Below are 25847 nucleotides of genomic sequence, written 5' to 3' on the forward strand. Positions count from 1 at the left end.
CCAGGGACTTGCTGCTTGCGCAGCCCTGGCGGTGGGCAGTTTCTTCCTCCTCCCTGGTGGTGGTGGTGGGGCGCGCACCACCCACCACCCCTCCCTCCCTCCCTCCCTCCCCTCCGCGCGCCCTCGTCCCTGCTTGCCTCCCTCCCTCCCTCCCGCGCGCCCGCCCGCCCGCCCGGCGCTTAATCCGCCTCTCCGCCCTTGACACGCGCGCCCAGGTGGCGCCAGGAGACGGAGCCGAGCGCGGCGCGCCGCGGAGAGAGCGCGAGAGAGGCTCCCCCGGTCCCCGGTTCCCGGTGGCAGCATGAGCAGCAGCAGGGCACCGGGGGAGACGGTGGCGACGGCGGCCTCTTCCTCCTCTTGCTCTCCGCGTCCTCCTCGTCGCCCTGCTGCTCCGGATGCCCCCGCAGCCCGCTCCTCCTGCGCCAGGCGGGGCGCCGCTGCGCGCAGCTGATGGCGACGGCGGCGGGCCGGCTGTGAGCAGGGCGATCGCGGGCAGGACTCGGCGGACTAGGCGGGCGGCAGCGGCGGCGGCGACCATCCCTCGGCGGAGCCCTCGGATGCGGGGAGACCCGTGCAGCCCGGAGCGATGGGAGAGTGGACCATTTTGGAAAGGCTGCTGGAGGCTGCGGTGCAACAGCATTCCACCATGATAGGCAGGTGAGAGAGAGAGAGGGCGAGCCGCCAAGAGGACCAGTCGCTTGGCGAGACCGGCGGGGCAAGGAGAGCGAGCGAGCGAGCGCAGGGAAGAACGGACGACCCGGCAGGATCTGCCCCGCGCGTAAAGTTGGGAAGGTGGCTCGGTTAGGGCTGGGAGCCCGGACGCCTGAGTCCCAGAGGGAGGGTCTCTGGCGGGCTTCTGCACAGCCAAGGCGGGGGGCATGTCCGGCAGGGGCGGCTGGCCATTGTAGGGGCCTCGGGGCAAAGACAGAAGCTGCAGGGGTTGAACCACAGCTGCTGCTGCTTCGCCTCCCTGGGTGCCCAGCTGGGCCTGGCGTCCCCGGGTCGTTCTCCCCGAGGAAGGGATCTGGTCTGGGAAGCCCCCTTCAGGAGTCCTTGGCTTGGCGAGAGTCCGGCTGGTGCGTTTTTACGCGGAGGGTAGAAGCGCCGCGTCAGGTTCCCCCTTCTGCAAGGGGAACCCGGAGAGCTGGTGCGGCTTGCCGGAGCCGGAAGGATGCTCTCTGCGCTTCCTCGCCGCTGGGTCCCCTTCCCTTCCAGCGCGCGGTCCTGCCCGGGGCAAGCGGCGCAGGGATTCCCCACCGCCGGGTCTCCGAAGAACCCTGCAGCGCCGGAAAGGCTTCGCACAGGCTTCCCCCAGACTTAATAGCTCCTTCTCTCAGATGCCGGGTGGGCCGTATGTGTATTAAAGTCAGAGCTATGCAGCGAGTCGGGTCCATCTAGTTCAATATTGCCTACACACTTTGGCAGCGGCTCTCTAGGGCTTCACGCACGGAGATGCCGGGGGATTGAACCTGCATGCCAAACAGGCGTCCAACCCTTGAGCTACAGCCCTTTTCCAGAGGTGCAGACATTCTTCCCCTCTGTATTGGAAAGCTTGTGCCAAACATACGATCTAAAACAGAATCACCCAGCCAGCCGTCTGGAAGATTGTTAAAATTGTTACCAGAGTGGCTTGCAGAGTTAGGAAAGGCTGGTGGAGTAATTCTTGAAGGGCAGACAAGCACATCAAGGCAAAATGTATCCGCTTGGCAGCCTGGCCTTCTCTAGTGCTTGGCAGAGCAGAAGAGAAGAAGTTCCTACCTATGGGTATGGCGTTTGCCAAATCTGGAAATCTTATCCCTTCCCGCCAGGGAGGAAAATGATGGGCAGGTGGGTTCTTTCGACTTGAACCAAGGGCTGTTGGACCTGAGACATGGCACTGCCCGAGGCATAATGTGACACAGCATCACACCTGTGGGTAATTTACAGGGTGCCCAGACAGGTCCCTGATCCAAGGAGACTGCAATCTATAAGTTCCCACAGCAGCGGGAGATGCAGCAGAAAGAGAGGGTGGGAGAGGCAGGTGTGACTGGAACTATAGACCCACAGAGGTGTATGTGGGGATGGACAGAAAGGTAGGCAAAAGGTCAATGGGCATGTGCAGAGTGTTTGCGACCCGCAGCAAAGCAGCTGCAACGAACCGCTTCCCAGCCACCTCTAGGATGCTCCATCAGAGGGCTACCCCTCAGACAGGTTTATCTTTTGAGAAACCAAACAATACACAGACTCTGTAAATGGGGACTGGCCAAAAAAAGAAAAAAAGGAAAGAAAGCACGTGTGAAAGAATAGAGAGACAACAGGTTTCTGGCAGGCTAATAATCGCCTCCTTCCAATAACTCCGGGGGCCTGCCAGGTCCTGCAGGACTACACCCCCCCCTGGTCACTCCTGCTAGGTGGGGCTGGAGGGACAAAGGTTGCCCCCCTCTGTTTTAAGGGATATTTGGGGTGGCCTCATGAAGCCACTGTGTCTCCCTAATCTGACCACTTCCCTCCACTGCTGTCTTCTTTGACCCTCTCTCCATCACCCTTTCTCTCCCTTCTTATTGGGGGCGGCAGTGCCACCAGAACTAATTGCATGGGGAGAGGCATCTCACAAGAGAGGCAGCCCATGGTTTGGGGAGGGCAGCATGGGCAGAAGCTCAGCCCACTCAAGCATCTTTGTAAGCAAAGGCTACACACTGAGAGCCAGTGTGGTGTCGTGGTTAGAGTGCTGGACTTCGGCCCGGGAGACCAGGGTTCGAATCCCCACTCGCACAGATATCGCTGGGTGTGACCTTGGGGGCCAGTCACTTGCTCTCAGCCTAACCTACCTCACAGGGTTGTTGTGGGGATGAAAGAGGATGGAGGCCACCCTGAGCTCCTTGGAGGAAAAAGGTGGGGGATATAAATGCAACAGAAATAAGTATATAATGAGAGGTGGGGAAGAGTGAGCCAGGCAGGTGGGCAGTGGGGACTGTGTGGGTGGGTGGGTGGAGGATGTAATTAACAGGAATTAGGAGGTGTGCGGGGGTGGGGAGTGCTGAGATGAAGCATAAACAGGGAGGTGAAAGAAGAAAGGGCAACACATCCTTTCTTCAGCACCCAGGAGACTGGCTCAGATAAGTGGTCCATCCATCTCAGCATCCCGTCTCCAAGGGCAACCAACCCAAGATGATGCAGAAGAGGCCACCGGGACGTCCCAGAGAATTGTCCCTTCAACCACCTATACAGTTTAAACTTCTGCTTTTGGTTTTCTTTGGCCTTTAAATTTTCTTGTCTCCCTTTTGCTCTCTTCATTCCTCACACACAAAATCACACACAAGATTTGATGTCCCGGTGCTTTTCGTCCCTTCACATCTTCTGCTCTTTTCCTGTGGAATGAAGCCTTCTTCCTAACAGCCTGCATAACCCAGCCTCTTCCCATCTTGAAGCGGTGCCTGCAAACCCATCTTTCTGAAAAAGTGGTCTATAATACCTATATGGAGGAGAAGGGGAAGAAATGTCAATGGCGGGGTCAGAAGGTCGCTAAATATGAGAGGTCCTGCCTGTGACCTTTCTGTGCAAAGCCCAAATAAACACAAGTGCAATGAGCATTTGTTCGCAACAGCAGCTGGTGGCGACAACACAGTCTTTCTACCTTTGCTGAGCTCATTCAACAGTAGCAGAAAAGAAAACATTACCTCTCAAACAAATCCATTTGAACTTTTTTAGTATGTTGTCGCTCAGCAGCTTCCTTTGCAAATATTTTTGTTGTGAGTGATGAATCATGGCATCACAGAATCTGAAGGGACCCGGAAGGATCGTCTAGCCCAACTCTCTGCAATGCAGGAATATGCAGCTGTCTCTTATGGGGATCAAACCTACAACCTTGGCGCAATCAGCACCATGTGAGCAGGGCTTGACCAAGGTTTGCTTTTTGATAATTTTAGCCACCCTCGTGGACCTGGTACCATCCAGATATTTTGGACTACAGCTTCTGGCACCGGCTGGGGCTGATGGGATTTGTAGTCCAAAAGATCTGGAGGGTGCCAGGTTGGTGGGAAAACAATATACCGGTAATGGTTATCTGTGGAAACTCTGGCCCATCAAACTCATTCTCTCTTGGTGCGCTCTCTCTCTCTCTCTCTCTCTCTCTCTCTCTCTCTCTCTGTGTGTGTGTGTAGGGGGGCATTTTAGCAAACTGCTACTCTTGCCAGACGTTGCCTTTATAAGACAAGCAAGCTGAGAAGGCTAAATGACCCCCCCAAAAAAAAGATGTGGTTGGGTGTGCCCAAAACTGAGTTTTTTCCCTTTCCTTCCTCAGTTCAGACCAAGAGGTCTTTCAATCAAAACTTCAGATTGTTAGCACACAAGAGCCAGGACTCAGATGCACGCGCAGGATCCAGCCCACGCAACAAATTCCCAGTGCGAAATGAAAACTAGAAATAGGAGTAGATAGGTGGGAAAGGGAAACAAACACAGAATCCTGTGTCCTTAAACGCAGCCTACCGAGATGTGTTTGGACCTTGCCAGCCTAGGCTATGCGCCTCAACATTTGTGCACCCCTTGCCGTTTCCGGTCCTAACCTATGAAGACCTCCCCTCCCCATTCTTAGAGGAGACACAAATTACCCAAGGCTTAAATCTTAGAAGCAGGGGTGCACCATTTCTGAAAGAAGGAGAGAGATCGGACCTCCATCCTGCCTGTAAGTCATACTGCTGGTTTTGGTAAATGGACAAGAATTGGTAGAACTGTCTTGAGACAGAGACACTTTGCATGTGCTCAGAGGCATGCTGGCCCAGGCAGTGGCGTAGCGTGGGGGGTGCAGGGGGGGGCCGGCCGCACTGGGCGCAACATCTGGGGGTTAGGGTTAGGGGGCGCAAATCCACGGGTTAGGGAGCGCAAATTACTTGCCTTGCCCCGGGTGCTGACAACCCACGCTACGCCACTGGGCCCAGGAAATAGCTTCTGGGGCAGAACCCTTTCTCGGATGTAAATATCAGACAGGAGCAGTGCTGTTCTTGTGCACGCAGGTTCATGGGATACAAAGGCCTCCCAAAAGAGAACTTGCCTACAATTGCACGGTTCGCCCAGGCAGTTTAAATGGTCCAAGGCTTAGTCTTATTTTTAATCATTGTGCTTCACTGCATTACATAGGAACATTGAAAGCTGCCTTAGACTGAGTAAGGCCACTGGGCCCATCTAGCTGAATACTGTCTACACTGACTGGCAGTTGCTCTCCAGGCTTTTAGGCCAGAGTCTTCTCCTATCTGGAGAATGAACCTGGACCCTTCTGCATTCAAAGCAGCTGCTCTCTCCCCGAGCAACGATACAGATGGATCCTACACCACCCTGAAACCCAGTAGGACAAATCTTTGAATGAATGGATGAAATCTGTGTTGTCACGTTTTATTTGTGTATTTTGTAAATGGGAGAAGGCAAACTTTTCCATGGACGTAACTGCACCTTCATCCTGATGCCAATGTTGCAGCAACTTAGGTTTGCCTAGCAGTGGAACCGCAAGATCCAAGGAAGTACCCTTTGGAAAAGGGTACGAACCTGTGAATCAGAGAATTGTAGAGTTGGAAGGGACCCCGAGGGTCATCTAGTCCAACCCCCTGAAATGCAGGAATCTCAGCTAAAGCATCCATGGCAGACGGCCATCCAACCTCTGCTTAAAAACCTCCAAGCAGAGTCCAAACCTTCCGAGGGAGACCGTTCCACGGTCGAACATCTCTTACTGTCAGAAAGTTTTTCCTGATGTTTAGTCAGAATCTCCTTTTTGGGGGGAGGGGGAATCATCCTGTGTTGCATTCTAAATTGTAAGCTCCTTGGGGCAGGGACCTCCCTTCATCTGCTTTGCACAAGAAAGGTCCGTATAGTTAAAGCTATGGTTTTCCCAGTAGTGATGTATGGAAGTGAGAGCTGGACCATAAAGAAGGCTGATCACCGAAGAATTGATGCTTTTGAATTCTGGTGGCTGGAGGAGACTCTTGAGAGTCCCATGGACTGCAAGAAGATCAAACCTCTCCATTCTGAAGGAAATCAGCCCTGAGTGCTCACTGGAAGGACAGATCCTGAAGCTGAGTCTTCAATACTCTGGCCACCTCATGAGAAGAGAAGACTCCCTGGAAAAGACCCTGATGCTGAGAAAGATGGAGGGCACAAGGAGAAGGGGACGACAGAGGACGAGATGGTTGGACAGTGTTCTCGAAGCTACCAGCAAGAGTTTGACCAAACTGCGGGAGGCAGTGGAAGACAGGAGTGCCTGGCGTGCTCTGGTCCAGGGGTCACGAAGAGTTGGACACGACTAAACAACAACGACATCTCTTCCAATTCTACTATTCTTAGGATCCTCTGGACAGACGGTCTGAACTGTGAGCATCGCTCTGCTCCTGCCGGACTGCGAGCCACAAAATCCAGCTACCCGGGCTGCCCAAATAGTCTCTGATCCACCTTCCTACCCTCTCAGAATGTAATCTCCCTCTCACCATTTTGCTTTTGCTCTCCGATCCTTCTCTGTGCCAAATCCCAGCGCTTTCTCATTCATCTTCCTTACCAGTGCTACTGGCAAAAAACTCTGCGTCCTGTCCTTAGGTTTAATTTCACCCTCCCTTCTCCCCCTCCTCGATATTGCAGCTTTGATGGGAACTGCGGAGTTGGCGAAAAGCAACTTCTGTTCTCCCCCTCCTCCCCTCCTCTGAAGTGCGCAAATTGACTCACTTGCTAGATTTTGCGTCGCTGCAGAAACCCAAGTCTCCCTCGTGCCCTTGAAGCTCTCCTGGGTATATAGTCTCTCAAACTGTCTCTACTGTGTGCACACCTGACAGTGCAGTCCTATATACGTCCACTCAAAAGTTAAGCCCCACTGGCTCTCAGGTAAATGGGTATTAGACTGCACCCGCAATGTTGCTTTCAGCTTTCTTTGCCCGTGCAATGAAATCTGAATTCATTTGCGGAGGAAGAAGAAGAGGAGGAGGAGTTTGGATTTGATACCCTGCTTTATCACTACCCTAAGGAGTCTCAAAGTGGCTAACATTCTCCTTTCCCTTCCTCCCCCACAACAAACACTCTGTGAGGTGAGTGGGGCTGAGAGACTTCAGAGAAGTGTGACTGGCCTAAGGTCACCCAGCAGCTGCATGTGGAGGAGCGGGGAAGCGAACCTGGTTCACCAGATTACGAGACTACCGCTCTTAACCACTACACCACACTGGCGATTCCTCTTAACTTGCAGTGGATTGGGGCTCTTGGAAGCCCTTCTGCTTTCATCCAGCATCTCAGCTGTTTCCCAAGAGGTGCTCCGAGGAAGCCCCCAACTCCCTGGCTCCATAAATTTAAGACTTTCCCCAAAGAATCCTGGGAAATGTAGTTTGCTAAAGGGTGCTGGGAATTACAGTCCTGTGAGGGTTAAACCATAGCTCCCACTATCTATCTATCTGCATCTATCTATCCACTGGTACCTCAGAAGTGAAACGGAATCCGTTCCGGAAGCCTGTTCGACTTCCAAAACATTCAAAAACCAAAGCGTGGCTTCTAATTGGCTGCAAGAACCTCCTGCAGCCAATCGGAAGCCCCGCCAGACATTCAGGTTCCAAAGAACGTTCGCAAATCGGAACACTCACTTCTGGGTTTGCGGCATTCGGGAGCCAAAACATTTGACTCGCAAGGCGTTTGGGATCCAAGGTATGACTGTACTGGAGAGGGGGACCTTATTCTTGAGATGTGTGGCACTTATGCAGCTATAATCTCAGAGGATCTCTTTCAGCATTTTGTGTGTGTGTCTTCTAAAAGTCAGATAGTTGTTTATTTCCTTGACATCTTAAGGGAGGGCATTCCACAGGGCGGGCGCCACCACTGGGAAGGCCCTCTGCCTGGTTCCCTGTAGCTTCACTTCTCGCAGTGAGGGAACTCCCAAAAGGCCCTTGGAGCTGGACCCCAGTGTCCAGACTGAATGATGTGGGTGGAGATGCTCCTTCAGGTATACTGTGCCTTTGAGGCTATTTAGGGACGTGGGTGGCACTGTAGGGACGCGGGTGGCGCTGTGGGTTAAACCACAGAGCCTAGGACTTGCTGATCAGAAGGTCGGCGGTTCGAATCCCTGCGACGGGGTGAGCTCCCATTGCTCGGTCCCAGCGCGTGCCAACCTAGCAGTTCGAAAGCACATCAAAGTGCAAGTAGATAAATAGGTACCGCTCTGGCAGAAAGGTAAAAGGCGTTTCCGTGCGCTGCTCTGGTTCACCAGCAGCGGCTTAGTCATGCTGGCCACATGACCCGGAAGCTGTACGCTGGCTCCCTTGGCCAATAAAGCAAGATGAGTGCCGCAACCCCAGAGTCGGCCACAACTGGACCTAACGGTCAGGGGTCCCTTTACCTTTACCTTTTAGGGCTTTAAAGGTCAGCACCAACACTTTGAATAGTGCTCGGAAACTGGGAGCCAATGTAGATACTTTAGGACCTGTGTTATGTGGTCACAGTGGCCATCCACAGTCTCCCTTAATATCTCCCTCTGCTCTCCTCTCTTGCCATCTCGCCAGGATCCTGCTGACAGTGGTGGTGATCTTCCGCATCCTGATTGTGGCCATCGTGGGAGAGACGGTTTACGAGGATGAGCAGACCATGTTCATGTGCAATACCCTGCAGCCCGGGTGCAACCAGGCCTGCTACGACAAGGCCTTCCCCATCTCGCACATCCGCTACTGGGTGTTCCAGATCATCCTGGTCTGCACGCCCAGCCTCTGCTTCATCACCTACTCAGTGCACCAGTCGGCCAAGCAGAGGGACCGCCGCTACTCCTTCCTCTACCCGCTGCTGGAGAAGGACGGCAGGAAGGTGAAGAACGTCAACGGCATCCTGGTGCAGAACCCGGACGGCTCCTCCAAGGAGGAACCCGACTGCCTGGAGGTGAAGGAGATCCCCAGCGCCCCCATGCGCCCCCCCAAGAGCTCCAAGGTCAAGCGACAGGAGGGCATCTCCCGCTTCTACATCATCCAGGTCAGTCGGGGTGCTAGAGGGCTCCCCTTTGCTTGCTGCATGCCCAACCCCTCCCTAAGATTGGGGGGGGGCTGGGGACTCGCTCAACAGCTCGTGAAAAGGCCGAGAGGTTGCAGGGAGGAGCTGTGCATGAGCCCGTCGCGTGGTGCGGCGGCAAGTGAGGCCAATGCTATTCTAGGTTGTTGCATCATAGCCTCGCACAATCCGGCAAAATGCGCCCAGCCGTCTATCCCCTTAGCTGGCAGGCAGAATTCTGTGTGCCACCCCATGCCCCCTGCGCCAGTCTAGTGCAATAGCAGAGACGGTCCCCAACGTCAGTGTTAAAACAATATTCACATGAAGGTGTGCATAGGCCTGGTTACCTCAGGCTGGCTCTAGATGTCATCCATTGGGCACGAAAGTTGCAGGTTTGATCCCCGCAAGGGACAGTGTTGCAGGGGGTTGGACTGGATGATCTTCGGGGGGCCCTTCCAACTCTATGATTCTGTGATCACTGCTTTGAGATGCATTCATCCCCCCCACTCCCGGCCGGGTGTTGCGTGGCTGTAGTGCAGCTTTCAGCAACCCAGCGCCCTCGTTGGAGGAACACCGAGCTGACGGGGCCTCATGGGCATTGTAGTTTAAGGGCCCCCACCCGCTTGGCAAAGACTGGAACATTCTGGCAGACAGAACGACATCGGAGGAGCCTGTGTGTGATGGTCCCGGGGCTAACTGAGAGGCAAGGTCCGAGTCCAGTCCGATGTCAATGGTGCGGTATGGAGGCTGTCCGTCAAAGATGTAGCTGGGTCCAAGGAAGGGAGTCGGGTGGGGTCAGGACCTCTGGCAGAAGAGCAGGACAGGGTTCAGGCAGGAACAGGCTACCAACAATGTTGCTCCCGCAACCTGGGACTGGGGCTGGCTGGCTTTTATCTGCCCCGAGGCATAGGGCGGCCCCCATCCTCTGGTGACTCGCCTCTCCTGGCCTGGAGGCGAGCACTCCTCCTGCGGGAACTTAGTTCCCTCCGCCTCACTGCCCTGAGCCTCTGCAGCTCAGGAGAGGCTGGAGGGTTACTGGACCCAGAGGCAACCTCACCTTCCCCTGATGGGGCTGAGAGTGGAGCACCTGCAGGCAATGGGTCCTCCATCACCTCAGGAGCCAGAGCAGACTCAGCTGGTGCCTGCACCTGAGGATCCAGCACAGGTCAGGACCCTTCAGGCTCAGGCCCCAGCCCTGGCTCAGCTGGTTCTGGAGGCGGGGAATCCTGTGCAGGCTGGGATTCCTCAGGTTCAGACTCTGAGTCCGAATCCCAGGCCATCACACTGTGGCCTGTTTGGTCCAATGTCCTGTTCTTGCAGCGGCCAGCCAGATGCAACAGCAGCTCTCCCCTCCCGTGGTCCCCAGCTGTTCAGAGACATTGCTGCCTCCGGCTGCGAGGGCAGAACTGGGGGCCACTGGTAGCCCTCTCCTCCATTAATTTGTCTGGTCCTCTTTTGGAGCCACCCGGGTTGGTGGCCATCGCTGCCTCTGGTGGCAGTGAGTTCCATAGTTTAACTATGCTCCACATGAAGAAGTACTTTCTGATGGTAGAACTGTCTGATGGTTAGAGCCGTTTGACAGTGGAACAGACACCCTCGGAAGGTGGCAGACTCGGCTTCGCGTAGGTTTCTAAACAGAGGCTGGCGGCTATCCATTAGGGAATATTTAGCTGCGATTCCTGCATTTCAGGGGGTGGGACTAGATGACCCTGGTCTTTCCTAGCAGCTCTACAATTCTATGAGAAGACAGGCTTTGAGGCATGTGGGCAAACTGCCTGGCTCCAACTTTAGGCGGAAGATAATAGTAATTTGGGATGTGGGTGGCGCTGTGGGTTAAACCACAGAGCCTAGGACTTGCTGATCAGAAGGTCGGCGGTTCGAATCCCCGTTACGGAGTGAGCTCCCGTTGTTCTGTCCCTGCTCCTGCCAACCTAGCAGTTCGAAAGCACATCAAAGTGCAAGTAGATAAATAGGTACCACTTCAGCGGGAAGGTAAACGGCATTTCCATGCGCTGCTCTGCTTCGCCAGAAGCGACTTAGTCATGCTGACCACATGACCCGGAAGCTGAACGCCGGCTCCCTTGGCCAATTAAGCGAGATGAGCGCCACAACCCCAGAGTTGGTCATGACTGGACTTAATGGTCAGGGGTCCCTTTACCTTTAATAGTAATTTAATAATTGTAATATTTATACCCCGCCTATCTGGCTGGGTGTGACGAGCAGGATTTCTAATTGTCCAAGGGTGAGCCAGGGATTGGTGGACAAAGGGGTTTCCCCCCTTCCTTGGAAACAGCAGAAATATATATAGCCTTATGCAAAAGGAACAAGAAGAGAGGGAAACTTCGGCATTCGGGTTGCAGAACGCAGATCCTTTTCCTAAGCGCAGAGAATGTGCAGCCCGGACTCTAAGCGTCGTTGTGATCTTCCTTCCCAGCAGCCTACGCGAGAGAAAAGGGCACGAGGGTCTGGCGGCAACATGGTGACCATCTGTTTTATTTATAGACGTGCGGGGCGAGAACGAGCGTAGAAGGGAGGCAGTGTTGGCAGCAGGCAGGAGTGGCGCTGAGGCTTCAGGCTGTGCCAGCACCACCTGGAGAAATCCAACCATCTCCGAGCACAAGCCATCTTCCATGTGTCTTTCCAGTGCCCCAGACAGCTCCCATGCTGTCCGGCTCCGGTGGGGCCTGTCAATGACCAGTTTGGATTCTCCGGGATGGGGGCGGGGGGGGGGGTCTTGTTAGCAGCAAGGATAGAGCTAAGAGTAGGCACTCACACCGCATGATTCAGGCGGATTCAGCCAGGGTGCGGTTTCAGCCTGCAGCCCAATTGGGTGGAAGCAGCCACAAATCTCTGTGAGTTGGGCTGCCAGGGGGTGGGGTGCCCAGCAGGGAATGTACCAGTGCAGTGGTTCCCAAGCTTTTTTTGTGGAGGGGGGGCCCTGCCACCCACATGGTTCCATAACCTCATCTCCCATACCCCTTGCCCTATAAAAAGCACCATTCATGACAGCGGTGTGCACAACTCGCTAAGGAAGACAACAACGCAATGAAATTCAAAACGGCAACGGTCAGTTGTCCATTTATTCAGAATCCAATTAGATTGAGTCTAATTAACCAACTCAACAAAACTGATGAGCTTGATGCGGCGATACCAGCTTTTCAAACAGGGATTGCCATTTAGCGACCTCAGTCCTGTATACCTGAAGGAGCGTCTCCACCCCCATCGTTCTGTCTGGACACTGAGGTCCAGCGCCGAGGGCCTTCTGGCGGTTCCCTCCCTGCGAGAAGGGAGGTTACAGGGGACCAGGCAAAGGGCCTTCTTGGTAGTGGCACCCGCCCTGTGGAACGCCCTCCCGTCAGACGTCAAGGAAATAAGCAGCTATCCTATTTTTAAAAGACATCTGAAGGCAGCCCTGTTTAGGGAAGATTTTTATATTTAATGCTATATTGTTTTTAACACTCAATTGGGAGCCGCCCAGAGTGGCTGGGGAAACTCAGCCAGGTGAACGGGGTATAAATAAATATTATTATTATTACAATTATTATTAGCGTCCCGCAAGTGCCTTCCCTGCTGGGAGCAAGAAAGGTGATACAGCGCCCCCAATTGTCTTTTAAATTAGAGTCTAAAAACCAGAGTTTCTCAAATTTGGGTCTCCCACTGTTTTTGGACTATAATTCCCATAATCCCTAGCTAGCAAGACCAGAGAGGTCAAGGATGATGGGAACTGTAGTTCGAAAACAGGAGGACACCCCAAGTTTGAGAAAATCTGGTTTTTAAAGTAAAGATTAGCCCTGCCCCACACTGATTTGGGGCTGGATCTGTGTCGGGCGTCCTCTGGATTTGGGGCAGGCGTGTGGGGAGGGGGTCCCCCCCTACACAAAGCCAGGCAGATATATTGAAAGCAGGCAGCGGAGAAGACCAAGTCAAAATCAGGAGCGGAAAACAGGAACGTTGCAGGACCAAGGAGAGCTCCAGCTGAAGCTGCTGGTCCATTCAAAAATCCAAATTCTGCTGCTGGGCTTAAAAGGGTATCTTTTTTCATTTTAGGGCTCTGGGCCCCCAACCCTGCTCAGTGCCCTCTAGGGCTCTGTTTCTCAAACTCAGATCTCCAGTTGTTGTTGGGCTACAACTCCCATCATCCAGCAGACGGTTCACAACTGAGCCTGGGACCCTAGCTGTACTGATTCCACCTGGCGACACCTGTATGCGGTTCAGGCCTCCTAAATTTCATTGGGGCCGAGGTGTGCCCTTGAATGAAGCTGTTGGGCTCAATCCTCCTCAGACTAGGGTTTGCCTGAACTTTTGGGGGAAGCAGCATGGGAACATCTGTTCTCTGATTTAGGCTTCTGCGTCACTTCCCTTCCAGCTCGCAGCACCCAACTTGCCTGACTTGCTTTTTCTCCCTCCCTCGTTCCGCCTCTCACTCTTTATTCGCTGTAGTTTGAACAAAGGAGCTAACACCTTCCACCAAACATGAGGCAGCAAATCAGTGCAAAAAAGTAAAAATCCAAACAATGGGGACCCTGGCAGCAACTGAGGAACAATATTGCTGATTGATGATGCAAAATAAAAAAAATTCCTTCCAGTAGCACCTTAAAGACCAACTAAGTTAGTTCTTGGTATGAGCTTTCGTGTGCATGAACACTTCTTCAGATACACTGAAACAGAAGTGTATCTGAAGAAGTGTGCATGCACACGAAAGCTCATACCAAGAACTAACTTAGTTGGTCTTTAAGGTCTACTGGAAGGAATTTTTTTATTTTGACTATGGCAGACCAACACGGCTACCTATCTGTAACTGATGATGCAAAGTTATCACACGGCTGAAAGCCAAGCCCTTGCGGGTCCTTGCTGGGGGAGCAGCCTTGCCTTGTCACTCTCGCAGAGAGAGAGAGACATTTGGTATGGAAAATTCAGGAAGAAGTGCATATTTGGGTAGGGAAGGGTTCTCCAGGTCTAGCTGAAGATCCAAGGGCGCCATGGTCGCTCCTTGGCTCTCAGCACATATAGATCCCAAGGCGGATCTCTCCCAAGGGGACCTGGAGGAGACAGAAAGCTAAGATCGCAGGAAAGGTCAGCACAGATACCACGGGGAAAGTTAGGAGGTTCCTTACCCTGTCCGCTTCGGGCCCCTGCTGATTTGCATCGAGCAAATACAGTGGTACCTCGGGTTACATACGCTTCAGGTTACATATGCTTCAGGTTACACACTCCGCTAACACAGAAATAGTGCTTCAGGTTAAGAAATTTGCTTTAGGATAAGAACAGAAATCGGGCTCTGGCGGCGGCAGCAGGAGGCCCCATTAGCTAAGGTGGTGCTTCAAGTTAAGAACAGTTTCAGGTTGAGAACGGTCCTCCGGAACGAATTAAGTACTTAACCAGAGGTACCACTGTACAAAGCCACTGAGTCATTATTAACAAAAAAATGAGTGTGAGGATAATCGCCAAAGGGCCTACAGTGGTACCTCGGGTTACATACGCTTCAGGTTACAGACTCCGCTAACCCAGAAATATTACCTTGGGTTGAAAACTTTGCTTCAGGATGAGAACAGAAATTGTGCGGCAGGAGCAGCAGGAGATCCCATTAACTAAAGTGGTGTTTCAGGTTAAGAATGGACCTCTGGAACAAATTAAGTACTTAACCCAAGGTACCACTGTATAGAGGAAAGGGAACCTGTGGCTCCCCGGATGTTGCTGGTCCTCCGGTTCCCATCGTCCTCTGCCAGGGCAGCCAGCAGTGAGGGATGATGGGAGTTGTAGTTCAGTAGCATCTGGAGGTAGAGGCCTCTCTCTGCCAACCCCTGACCCTGTTCCCCTCCCGCTGCTTTAGGTGGTTTTCCGCAATGCCTTGGAGATTGGCTTCCTGGCGGGACAGTACTTCTTGTACGGCTTCAACGTGCCGGCCATTTTCGAGTGCGACCGCTACCCGTGCGTCAAGGAGGTGGAGTGCTACGTGTCGCGGCCCACGGAGAAGACTGTCTTCCTCGTCTTCATGTTTGCCGTGAGCGGGATCTGCGTCCTCCTCAACCTGGCCGAGCTCAACCACCTCGGTTGGCGCAAGATCAAGACCGCCATCCGAGGGGTGCAGGCCAGGCGGAAATCCATCTGTGAGGTGCGGAAGAAGGACCTCTCCTCGCTGGCCCAAGTGCCTACGCTCGGACGGACGCAGTCGAGCGAGTCCGCCTACGTCTGAGCGCTCCCGATCCGGTTCGGTTGGGGCGGGGATCGGGGCCTCGGCGGGCCTGACGTCGCCAACGCAGCAAGGAGAAAACGCCACCTGCTGGCCTGACCACAATACCTCCCAGGTTAACCATGCAATATTCAGTGGGTGCTTTCAAAAACAAAACACCCGCCTCGCTTTCAGAGGACGGGGCCTCACGTTCGCTTTAAGGGCTGATTGGGGAAACCCAGCCCCTCAGGAGCCATGGGGCAGGAGCAAGGGGGAGGGAAATGGAGGAAGAGGCTTGGTGCCCCTTCCTCCTATGCGCCGGCTCCCGTCGAATATTTTCTCTTCTCTACACTTAACTAATGGTGCAAGCAAAACGGTGCGGTTTGCGGAAACTTGTGCCTACGACTCCTTTTTACGGACTGGTGATGAAAAACGCATGAATCGGCGGTGGGTGGGGGAGGCTTGTGGGGGGGGACGTTGCTTGCGTGCGTGTATTTTTTAAAGGAAGCAACAACAGAAAGACAGAGAGAGGGGCTTTTCCCTCATGCACGACCGGATCGCTCTCATCTGCCGTGATGTAAATAGAGAACGAGCAAATGTGATTTTATATAAAAAAGATAAGGTATGCAATAAAAAAACCCCATTTTCTTCATTTGTTTTTCCTGGCAGCCTCTCTGTTGGTGCTGGGGGGAATCGGTGGCGATGGTGTTGGGAGGATGGATGGGTCAGGTTGATGTCTGTGCATAAATCCCAAGGGTATGTGGAGAAGACCAGATCACCATTGTGTCCTGTCCCAGCTGCGGCGTGTGGGGCGGCCCCGCAGTTTTGTTTGTTTTTCAATCGACCTTCTTCCGGGCTTTCAAAAGCAGTCGGGCATGTGGAAGCAAAGTACAGTGTTACCTCGGGTTACAGGCGCTTCAGGTTACAGACTCCGCTAACCCAGAAATAGTACCTCGGGTTAAGAACTTTGCTTCAGAAATCATGCTGCAGCAGCAGCAGGAGGCCCCATTAGCTAAAGTGATGCTTCAGGTTAAGAACAGTTTCAGGTTAAGAACGGACCTCCGGAACGAATTAAGTACCGTATTTTTCACTCTATAAGACCACAAGATTTTTCACTCTATAAGACTACAAGACGCACCTAGTTTTTGGAGGAGGAAAACAAGACAAAAAATATTCTGAATCTCAGAAGCCAGAACAGCAGTGAAAGCAGCGATCCCTCTTGCTGTTCTGGCTTCTGTGATAGCTGCGCAGCCTGCATTTGCTCCATAAGACGCACACACATTTCCCCTTACTTTTTAGAAGGGAAAAAGAGAGCCAAAAATACGGTACTTAACCCGAGGTACCACTGAAGATGCAAGATTCCCTCCGCTGTCTCGCCACGAGAAATGAATTTGCACTGGCTTGATTTCTGCAAATCAGGCTGCTGTTAAAGCGGAGTTGGAAAACGCCTGCTCAAAACAGCAGCAGGTGCCTCGTCCTAGCCCCTGCCAACTCCTGCCTCCATCACTCTGACCGTGGGCACCTCTGGAGCAGCGGCGTGGGGGGTGGTAGTTTTGTCTCTGACTGCCTGGGCCCAAGACGCAGAGCAAAGCGAGGCTTCCCCCCCTCTCCTTCCCCGCACATGTACACAGACCCCTCCCAGCCCGGTCAGCTGCAGCGGCCTCTCATCCCTTAATCTGCTCTCTAATAGGTCTAAAGCGGAGAAGGGGGTTAACTGGGCACCATCTGGCTTAGCCTGAGCGAAGGCCCAAGATCTCGTGGTGCAAAAGAGGCCTGCGAGGCGATCGGGGAGAACCAGAGTCCCTTCCTGCCCCACAGGCTATGGGGAGGGCGGATGTTGCGCTTCCTGAGTCCCTCTCCTGCTTCCCAAGGGCAAGGGGAAAGACGGAACCTTCTCTTCGTTTACTAATCCCCGTCCCTCCTACCGCCGGCCTCCCGTTGTCCCCATCCCCTAAGCGGCTCTTGCGCAGCCCCTCCGCCCAGACCCCCCTCTGCCCCCTGCGGTGCACTTAGAGAGCCTAAACCCCATCTAAGCCTCTTTGGTGTCCCAACCAGATGAGCAAAGGAGTTCAGGCAAAAAAGAGAGAGAGGGAGACAAGGAGCTTACTAGAGTGGAGAACTGGATGTCTCCGTCTGCCCGAGGTGGGTCACAGCGTTGAAATTAGGGGTGGCTCTCAGGCACAACCCATGTTTGCCCTTTGATCCTGAAACTCCCTCTCCAATGTGAAGGCACAGAGTCAGGGTATCTCGCTCAGGACTGCCAGAACGGACGCCAGGGTTTCAGGGAAGGAGTCTCTCTACCTGGGGATGCTGAGGAATATCTCTCAGATCTCCCGCCTGCAAAATGTTGAACTAGTGTCCTTCCCTCTGAGGTGGTTATATATAATAGAGCATCTTCCCCTGCCTTCTGCCCTCCCCCCTCCGCTTTAATCCCAACCTGGAGAAGGGAATCTGCTCGCAGGATTTGAAAAACACACACACCGTATTTTTTGCTCTATAAGACTCACTTTTTCCCTCCAAAAAGTAAGGGGAAATGTGTGTGCGTCTTATGGAGCGAATGCAGGCTGCGCAGCTATTCCAGAAGCCAGAACAGCAAGAGGGATCGCTGCTTTCACTGCGCAGCGATCCCTCTTGCTGTTCTGGCTTCTGGGATTCAGAATATTTTTTTCCTTGTTTTCCTCCTCCAAAAACTAGGTGCGTCTTGTGGTCTGGTGCGTCTTATAGAGCGAAAAATACGATAGATCTGACCAGTTGTTTCTTTGCTGTATCTGCCCCCCTCGCTCAGCTGACATCCTTAGTCCTTTCCAGATCTCTTCCAGCTGTTCTCTTCCCTCGCCTGCTCTCTCCAGTGGTCTGGACATTGCTGGCAGGACTAACCTTAGGTAAGGTCACAAGAGGGACCTCTCGAGTCAGTGCTCCCTAAGCAAATCACCAAAGCATTCACGAGAGGGGGGACAGAGAGAAAGAGGGTCCCTGCAGCTGTGGGGGGATCGGCATGGGAGCAGAGCATCACAGGACTTCAGGAATTGCCTCTCCTGCACATCTGCCAAGGCAGCCCTGGCCCTCTCTTGCCTCTGGCCACCCTTGTCTGTGCAGGCTTTTGACTGAGTCGAATGGAGACGGCCAGAGGAGCAGACGCCTTGCCTTCTCCCTGCCCCTTGCCTGCTCATTTGCACTGGGAATGAGGTGAGATCTCATTCATATGTATGTCTCTATTAATAGTGCCCTGTGCCTGGCGGGGCTCTAACAGCTGCCAACGTGTCATCCCTGCTTTGCCGCCGATCCTCCTCCCATTCACTAGGAAGATAAGAGAGGAAGAAAAAGTGGTTCCCTGGTTAGAGAAAGAGGAGGGAGACAGGTGTGGAGAGGGCAGAGGGATGCCAACTTTTTGAAGCAGCCCTGGGCCTGTAAACAGCCACCTTGTGTGCGGAAATCAAAGGCTGGTGGCGAGGAAGCATCGCCTGAAGCTGGAAAAAGCTTTAGCAGCTGGTTTAATTTCTCTTTGTCAGGCTGCTGCTGCTTAAGGCACAAGAACAGAGCCGGTTAGGAAGCGGGCTACCATCAGGGAGCCCAGAACTTTTGTACCCCGTTCCACAAAACAATGGGGAGCGAGGAAGATGAGAGCTGGGACCACCAGGGTCACTTTTGACGCAGCAGGGAGGAAGCAAGAACCTGTGGTCCACACAGTGATGTTGGGCTCTGGCTCTGGGTAGCATGTCTCCCCAACCATCTTAATGTTTGCAGAAAAGAGAGGAAGAGGCTGTATCCTGAAGCCCCGTGGAAAGGCAATGCCAGCTGCAGAGACTTCTTCACTGGTGGTTTTCAACTGGTCAAAACTCTTCCTCTCAGCCCTCTAATGCATATTAGGTAAAGGTAAAGGGACCCCTGACTATTAGGTCCAGTCACAGACGACTCTAGGGTTGCGACGCTCATCTCGCTTTACTGGCCGAGGGAGCCGGCGTACAGCTTCCGGGTCATGTGGCCAGCATGACTAAGCCGCTTCTGGCGAACCAGAGCAGCACACGGAAACTCCGTTCACCTTCCCGCCGGAGCAGTACCTATTTATCTACTTGCACTTTGACGTGCTTTCGAACTCCTAGGTTGGCAGGAGCTGGGACCGAGCAACGGGAGCTCACCCCGTCACGGGGATTTGAACTGCCAACCTTCTGATCAGCAAGTCCTAGGCTCTGTGGTTTAACCCACGTTATTTAATCCTAAAACAGAAAATTGCGGAGAAATCTAGATGGAGCTACCTTATCGTTTCTGCTAAATCTGTATCATTGAAAGAGTGGCTTGTGCATCGTATCACAATGCTGCTTCCTAGTTCTGACACAAACTCAGTGCTCCGGAGTCTTAGCAAACATATGCTAAGTTTTGATTCCACCTCACCCACCCTAGAACCAACATTCGCAGCTATGGTGCACCCTCCAAATTTTTCTACCCAGCTACAAAGGGCACATGAAAGCCATCTGCTACCACAGCTGGTCACCCTGAAGCCTAGTTTTCAGTAGTTAAAAAATGACCGGGTTGAATTGCTTCAGAGTGAAGATAGAGATCCTCCATACCAAAACAGAAATCCCTGCACACAGACAACTCATGTCTGGAAGAGTTCTAGGTCAGCTTTCTCCATGGCATGCTAGCTTTCTATATGCAGGGGTATGCCTATTTATATGGAAGATCGTTCCATTATGGGAGCCCTCCTAATAATAATAATAATAATAATAATAATAATAATAATAATAATAATTTATTATTTATACCCCGCCCATCAGGCTGGGTTTCCCCAGCCACTGTGGTCAGCTTTCAACATATTAAAATACAATCGTCTATTAAACATTAAAAGCTTCCCTAAACAGGACTGCTTTCAGATGTCTTCTAAAAGGCTGGTAGTTGTTCTCTTTGACATCTGGTGGGAGGGCGTTCCACAGGGCGAGCGCCATTACCGAGAAGGCCCTCTGCCTGGTTCCCTGTAACTTGGCTTCTTGCAGTGAGGGAACCGCCAGAAGGCCCTCGGTGCTGGACCTCAGTGTCCGGGTAGAACGATGGGGGTGGAGATGCTCCTTCAGGCATACAGGGCTAAGGCTGTTTAGGGCTTTAAAGGTCTGAACTGTGCTCAGAAACATACTGCACCAAGCCTGAACTGGCAGTCTAGACACAGGTTTTGCACCTCGGGAACCTATTGGACTCAGAACATACAAGCTGTGCTTGTGGTTTGGTCTCTACCTAGTTCAGGGCTTCCCAAACTTGGGTCTCCGGCTGTTTTTGGACTACAATTCCCATCACCCCTGCTAGCTAGGGATGATGGGAGTTGTAGTCCAACAACACCGGGAGACCAAAGTTTGGGAAACCCTGACCTAGTTCAAGGATGGAGAACTTGCAGCCATCTAGAGATTTGCTTGACTACAACTCCCATCATCCCTCACATAAGACGAGTCCGTTGGCTATGGCCAGCGGTCCATCTCGCCCAGCCAAATGTGTGTGGGAAACCTGAGCTCTTCCCCCTCCTGTATTTCCCCGCAACTGGCGTTCAGAAGCGTCGCTGCCTCCCAACAGCCACCGGGGCGAGAAGCCTTGGTTTATCCTGGCTGGGGAAGACAAGAGAGGGCTACCCCATCCTTGACCTGGGAAAAGAGGCACTGGGATGGGAGATGGATGCATCGGTACCCCACTCCCGTGTACTGCCATTTCCCCACTCCTGGGGCACGGGAGCTGGGTGGGTTTGGATGCTATTCTTAGCCGGGCTTTGTTGCTATTTTTACTCCCAGATGCTAGCTGAGAACGGGGAGGGAGGGAGGCTGGCTTTGTGGCAATCCGGTGTGAATTATGTATGGCAGCCAGTTAATGTGCCGCTGAGCCTTGAACATGCGGCACGTTCTCCAGGGACCTGGGAGGGAGGGAAGGAAGGAAAGAAAGAAAGGGGGGTACAGCCATTGCAGTGAAAGGGATCAGATGTGGGGGGGGGGCGCGAGAAACACAGGATCCTAGCATGCACCCCCTCTCTCCTGACTCACCTCCCCCTCCTTTCTCCTGCAACACCTGAATTCTTCAGAGTTTCGCTGCTCCACAAAGAGGGAGGGGTGGGAAGAACAGATTGTTACCAGCCTTGCAGACATCTGGGGAAGAGGACGCTGAAATCCTCCTTTCCTTCCAAGCGGAGGCCGGATCCCTCCCAAGAAATTTCCGCCCGATGTAACATGGTCTGACCTAGAAACCCTGCGTTGTAATCCCCAGCTGGGCGAGGCTGCGGCTGGGTTGACGGAGGAAGCGCTCTGCACGACGGCAGAGGAACTCTTACTGCCGCAGAACGCTTTTCCTAAACAGATAAGAGGAGGGCAAGGCTATCACAGAGTTGGAAGGGGACCGCCAAAGGTCCTCTAGTCCAACCCCCTCAAATGCAGGAATCTCAACACAAGGTTTCACCCCCCTCCAATTTGAAACCGTATCAGACCGTGCTTAGCTTTGCAAATGTGATAGCAGTTTTACTGCTGTGCCTCTAGGCCTGTAATGGCTACTAGCCATGATAGTTGACTTCTGCCTCCACCACGGCTGACAATATGCATCAGAATGTCAGTTGCGGGGAGCTGAAATTGGGGGAGAGGGCTGTTGCTCGGATGACGACGACGATAATTTGTTACTTGCACCTAGACGATCTCACTGGGTTTCCCTAGCCTTTCTGGGCGGCTTCCAAGAGGATAAAAGAACGCACGGTACATAATAATAATAATAATAATAATAAATTTTATTTACCATATTTTTTGCACCATAACACTCACTTTTTTCCTCCTAGAAAGTAAGGGGAAATGTCTGTGCGTGTTATGGAGGAAATGCCTACGGGTGGCATGCCTACGGATTTTCCTCCTCTAAAAACTACATGCGTGTTATGGTCGGGTGCGTGTTATAGAGCGAAAAATACGGTATATCCCGCCCTCCCCAGCCGAAGCTGGGCTCAGGGCGGCTAACAACAATCAAAATAGTCCAACATTCTAAAACATTCATTATAAAATTAATAAAATCAAATTAAAATCAAATTAATGGCAACCATCAAGCAAAATTTTGTGCAGATTGCCAGAGGAGGGGGTCAGGCTGCGCCCTGACAAAAGGCCTGGTGGAACAGCTCTGTCTTGCAGGCCCTGCGGAAGGATGTCAGGTCCTGCAAGGCCCTAGTCTCTTGTGGCAGAGCGTTCCACCAGATTGGAGCCGCGGCCGAGAAAGCCCTGGCTCTAGTTGAGGCCAACCTAACCTCTCTCAGACATTAAACACTTCCCTAAAGACTGCTGCCTTCAGATGTCTTCTAAACGTCAGCTATAATAATAAATAATAATAATTTATTATTTGTACCCTGCCCGTCTGGCTGTTTCCCCAGCCACTCTGGGTGGCTTCCAACAAAGATTAAAAATACATTAAAATGCCACACATTAAAAACTTCCCTAAGTTAGTTGTTTATTTCCTTGACATCTGATGGGAGGGCATTCCACGGAGAGGGCGCCACTACCAAGAAGGCCCTCTGCCTGGTTCCCTGTATCTTCACTTCTCGCAATGAGGGAACTGCCAGAAGGCCCTCGGCGCTGGACCTCAGGGTCCGGGCTGAATGATGGGGGTGGAGACACTCCTTCAGGTATACTGGGCCTTTGAGGCTGTTTAAGGCTTGAAAGGTCAGCACCAACACTTTGAATTGTGCTCAGAAATGTACTGGGAGCCAATGTAAGTCTTTCAGGACCGGTGTTATATGGTCTCAGTGGCCACTCCCAGTCACTAGTGTAGCTGCTGCATTCTGGATTAGTTGTAGTTTCTGAGTCACCTTCAAAGGTAGCCCCACGTAGAGCGCATTGCAGTAGTCTAAGCGGGAGATAACTACAGAGCATGTACCACTCGGGGCAAGTCAGTGTGCTGAGCTAAATGGAATACTGGCCGGATCCAGCCAAGGCTCTTCGGATGCTCTTATCCCTGGGAGAAGTCCTGCGCCAAATCTGGAAGCTGCCTTGCACAGAGTCAGAGCACCTAGCTTAGTGCAGTTTACATTGTCTGGTAGAATCTCTCCAGGGTTTCAGACGAGGAACATACCCAACTCTTCCAAGCTCCAGACCTTCCCTGAATCAAATATGCCTCCATCGTGGGCTGAATGGGTTGGAGAGAGCAAATGCCGCCTGGATAATCCTGACACCACGTGGACGCCGTGTTATTTCTGTTCCTGCTCCTATACTCAAATGCGTTTGCTACCGTGCAAGTATTTTGTAAGCCGCTTTGAGAGTCTCTTGGGGCTACTCGGCAGGAAATCAGTTGTTCAAAACAACCGAAAACCCAACGTACGTCCAAAGTAACGAGAGACAAGCAGGGACAAGGGTTGGGGATGGCGGGAGGTGAAGCCCAACCTTTGGAAAACCAGTTTCCTCCCTGCTGTCCTGTATGGCTCTTCTCCCTCCCTCAAATTTCTGCTGCTTGTTTCCCTAGGCCAAGACCTGGCTGTCAGCAAGGTTACCTGCCGGTGGGCAGGTGCTGTGCCAAAGGCAAACTCACCTGTGCAAGGAGGCAGCTCTGAACCAGGCATGCCAGCGGTGGCTCAAACCTGCTTTATTTACACTCACTCTCACCTCCGTGGAATATGCAGGGAAAACAATGGCTGACTTTACAGCGTTATTGTAAAGTTTTACGCAAGGAACACCTTTCCGTACTATGAAACTATCCATGTAGCCTCTTGGCGCCTGTCGTCAGGAAACAGCAAACACTCGCACATTCTGTAGAGGGAAAGATCCTACTTTTTATTGCACCTTTGCCACTGCCTCAAAGCCAATAAATCGGGTGCCAGCTCTCAGCAGGGAAGCCTCATTCAAAACTGCGATCCTAAGCTGTATGGCCTGAGACTACCGTGAACCAAAAATACGCATGAAATCTCTTTCTGCTACAGCTCTGAATGATGCCCTGTTCTGATGCCTCCTTCCCAACACCCTCCACTAGGAAGCACCTTCTGCTGTATGCCTGCACCTGGTGTGACGGGATCCGTCCATTCATAATTCTCTTGTCCTCCAGAATAAGCACTCAGGCAGAGACACAGTACTTTTGCACAGCACATGGTTAAAACAGTGGACATTGCAGTGGCAATGGAGAATGAAGCTATCAATGGGTACCAACTCTGCTGGTTATATCCTGCTTGAAAACAGTCATACCTCATGTTAGGTTTGCTTCATGTTATGTTTTTTCAGGTTGCGTCCCAGTGGCCCGGAAGTACCAGAAAGGGTTACTCCCGGATTTCGCTGCTTGCGCATGAGCAGACGCGCAAAATGATGCCAACTGCATGCGCGGAAGTGGCGAATTACAACCCGTTCGTGCGCAGACGCACCGCTGCATGTTACGTTCCTTTCATGTTGCGAACGGGCCTCTGGGATGGATCCCGTTCACAACCAGAGATACCACTGTATCAGATACTGAAAATCACAGAGAAGTCCTGTTAAACTCAGGTCACACTTCCAGGCTCCCCACCCCATAGGCTTCAAGCTGGCCACTGTGGAAAAGTATGTTGGACAAGAGCAGAGCATGAGACTCGTAATCTAAATGTCATGGGTCTGAGTCGCACGCTGGGCAGATTCCAGCGTTGCAGGGGGTTAGATTTGTGCTCTATGGTGGGTCACTGGTCTGATCTGTTTTCTTGTAAATCGGTCTGAACTTTATATGCTTAAGATCAGTTGTGTTTTTCATGTTGGCCGAGTGAAATGCAACTTCTGTTTCACTTCGGGGGGGGGGAAGGTGCACTTGACGTCATAGGAAGACTGGCCTTTCACAACAAACGGGAATCTCACATGCGCAGTGGAAGAGAATAGTACAGCAGTGAGCGGCGCTGCTCATCATCCCTTCCCCCATTTTGGCCTTTTCCACTTTGCCACCCTGATAACCTGTGCAAGACACGGCACACGGCGCTGGGAAACAGCAGCTAACAGGAATAGCAGGTGTGCGGGCACAGGTGATCCCTGCAGGGCAGTAGGTCACAGGCGGTGGCATTAGTGCCAAACTAGGTCACAGGTGCACGCGGAAAAGGGAGCGAGAGGGAGGAAAGCAACATTGCCTTTAGTTAAAAGGGAGAGGAGATGCGAGGCCTGGAAGAAAGGGCTGTGGGAAGAGAGAGAGAGAGAGGCAATTGGGCTGAGCGGAGACAAAAAGGAGCCAGATGTTGTTCAGCCGGGCGCATGAAATGCCAGAGGTGCTGTCTCACACGCACACACATACAAAAAAGGCAGACCCCCATGGCAACAGCCGGTTTAGATAACCAAGGTGCACTCCAAGCCACCACTGCCGGCAGCTGGCAAGGAACCGGACAGGCTGCTTCCTTCCCCAAAGGCACACAGGTGACCCATATTTCTGCAACATCGATTGGCGTCGCTCAGGAGAGAGGAAGTGGCCCCGGAGGACTCTCTCCCACCTGCAAGCTGTCGGCATCCTAGCAGCAGGTGGGGAAGAGGGATCAACAAAGGATGCAGAGGGTGGAGGAGCGCTCCGGAGGTAATGAAAGCCCAGCCACACAAATCCCCGAGAGCTTCTTCTCCTAGGAAGTGGGGGTGCTTTTAATCTTCTTTCCTCCAGGCCGGAGGGGATGCACGGGCCGACAGTTTTAGCGCTTGAAAAGGATGCCGCCGGAATGAAGTTAAGGAGGAACCGGTGACAGGACACCACACAGCAGGAGATTTAGGGGTTTCGGCGACAAGGTAAAACTCCCGAAACAAGGTTGGCG

At 52.7% G+C, this 25847-nt stretch overlaps 1 protein-coding gene across 2 annotated transcripts; it reads left to right on the top strand.

Annotated features, from left to right (window-relative positions):
* Positions 1-200: 200 nt before the first annotated feature.
* On the top strand, positions 201-15782 carry LOC310712682 (gap junction delta-2 protein-like). Of its 2 annotated transcripts, none has more exons than XM_083515976.1 (3): positions 201-657; positions 8490-8946; positions 14792-15782. In XM_083515976.1, the coding sequence occupies exons 1-3, from the start codon at positions 587-589 to the stop codon at positions 15152-15154; spliced, it is 891 nt and encodes a 296-aa protein (XP_083372102.1). In that variant the 5' UTR covers positions 201-586; the 3' UTR covers positions 15155-15782. The 2 variants fall into 2 exon arrangements, with proteins under 2 accessions (XP_083372102.1, XP_083372103.1); XM_083515977.1 differs by having other exon boundaries at positions 213-653.
* Positions 15783-25847: the final 10065 nt, after the last annotated feature.

The sequence above is a fragment of the Podarcis liolepis genome, assembly GCF_965112155.1.
Source record: "Podarcis liolepis genome assembly, chromosome: 7".
Taxonomy (NCBI): domain Eukaryota; kingdom Metazoa; phylum Chordata; class Lepidosauria; order Squamata; family Lacertidae; genus Podarcis; species Podarcis liolepis.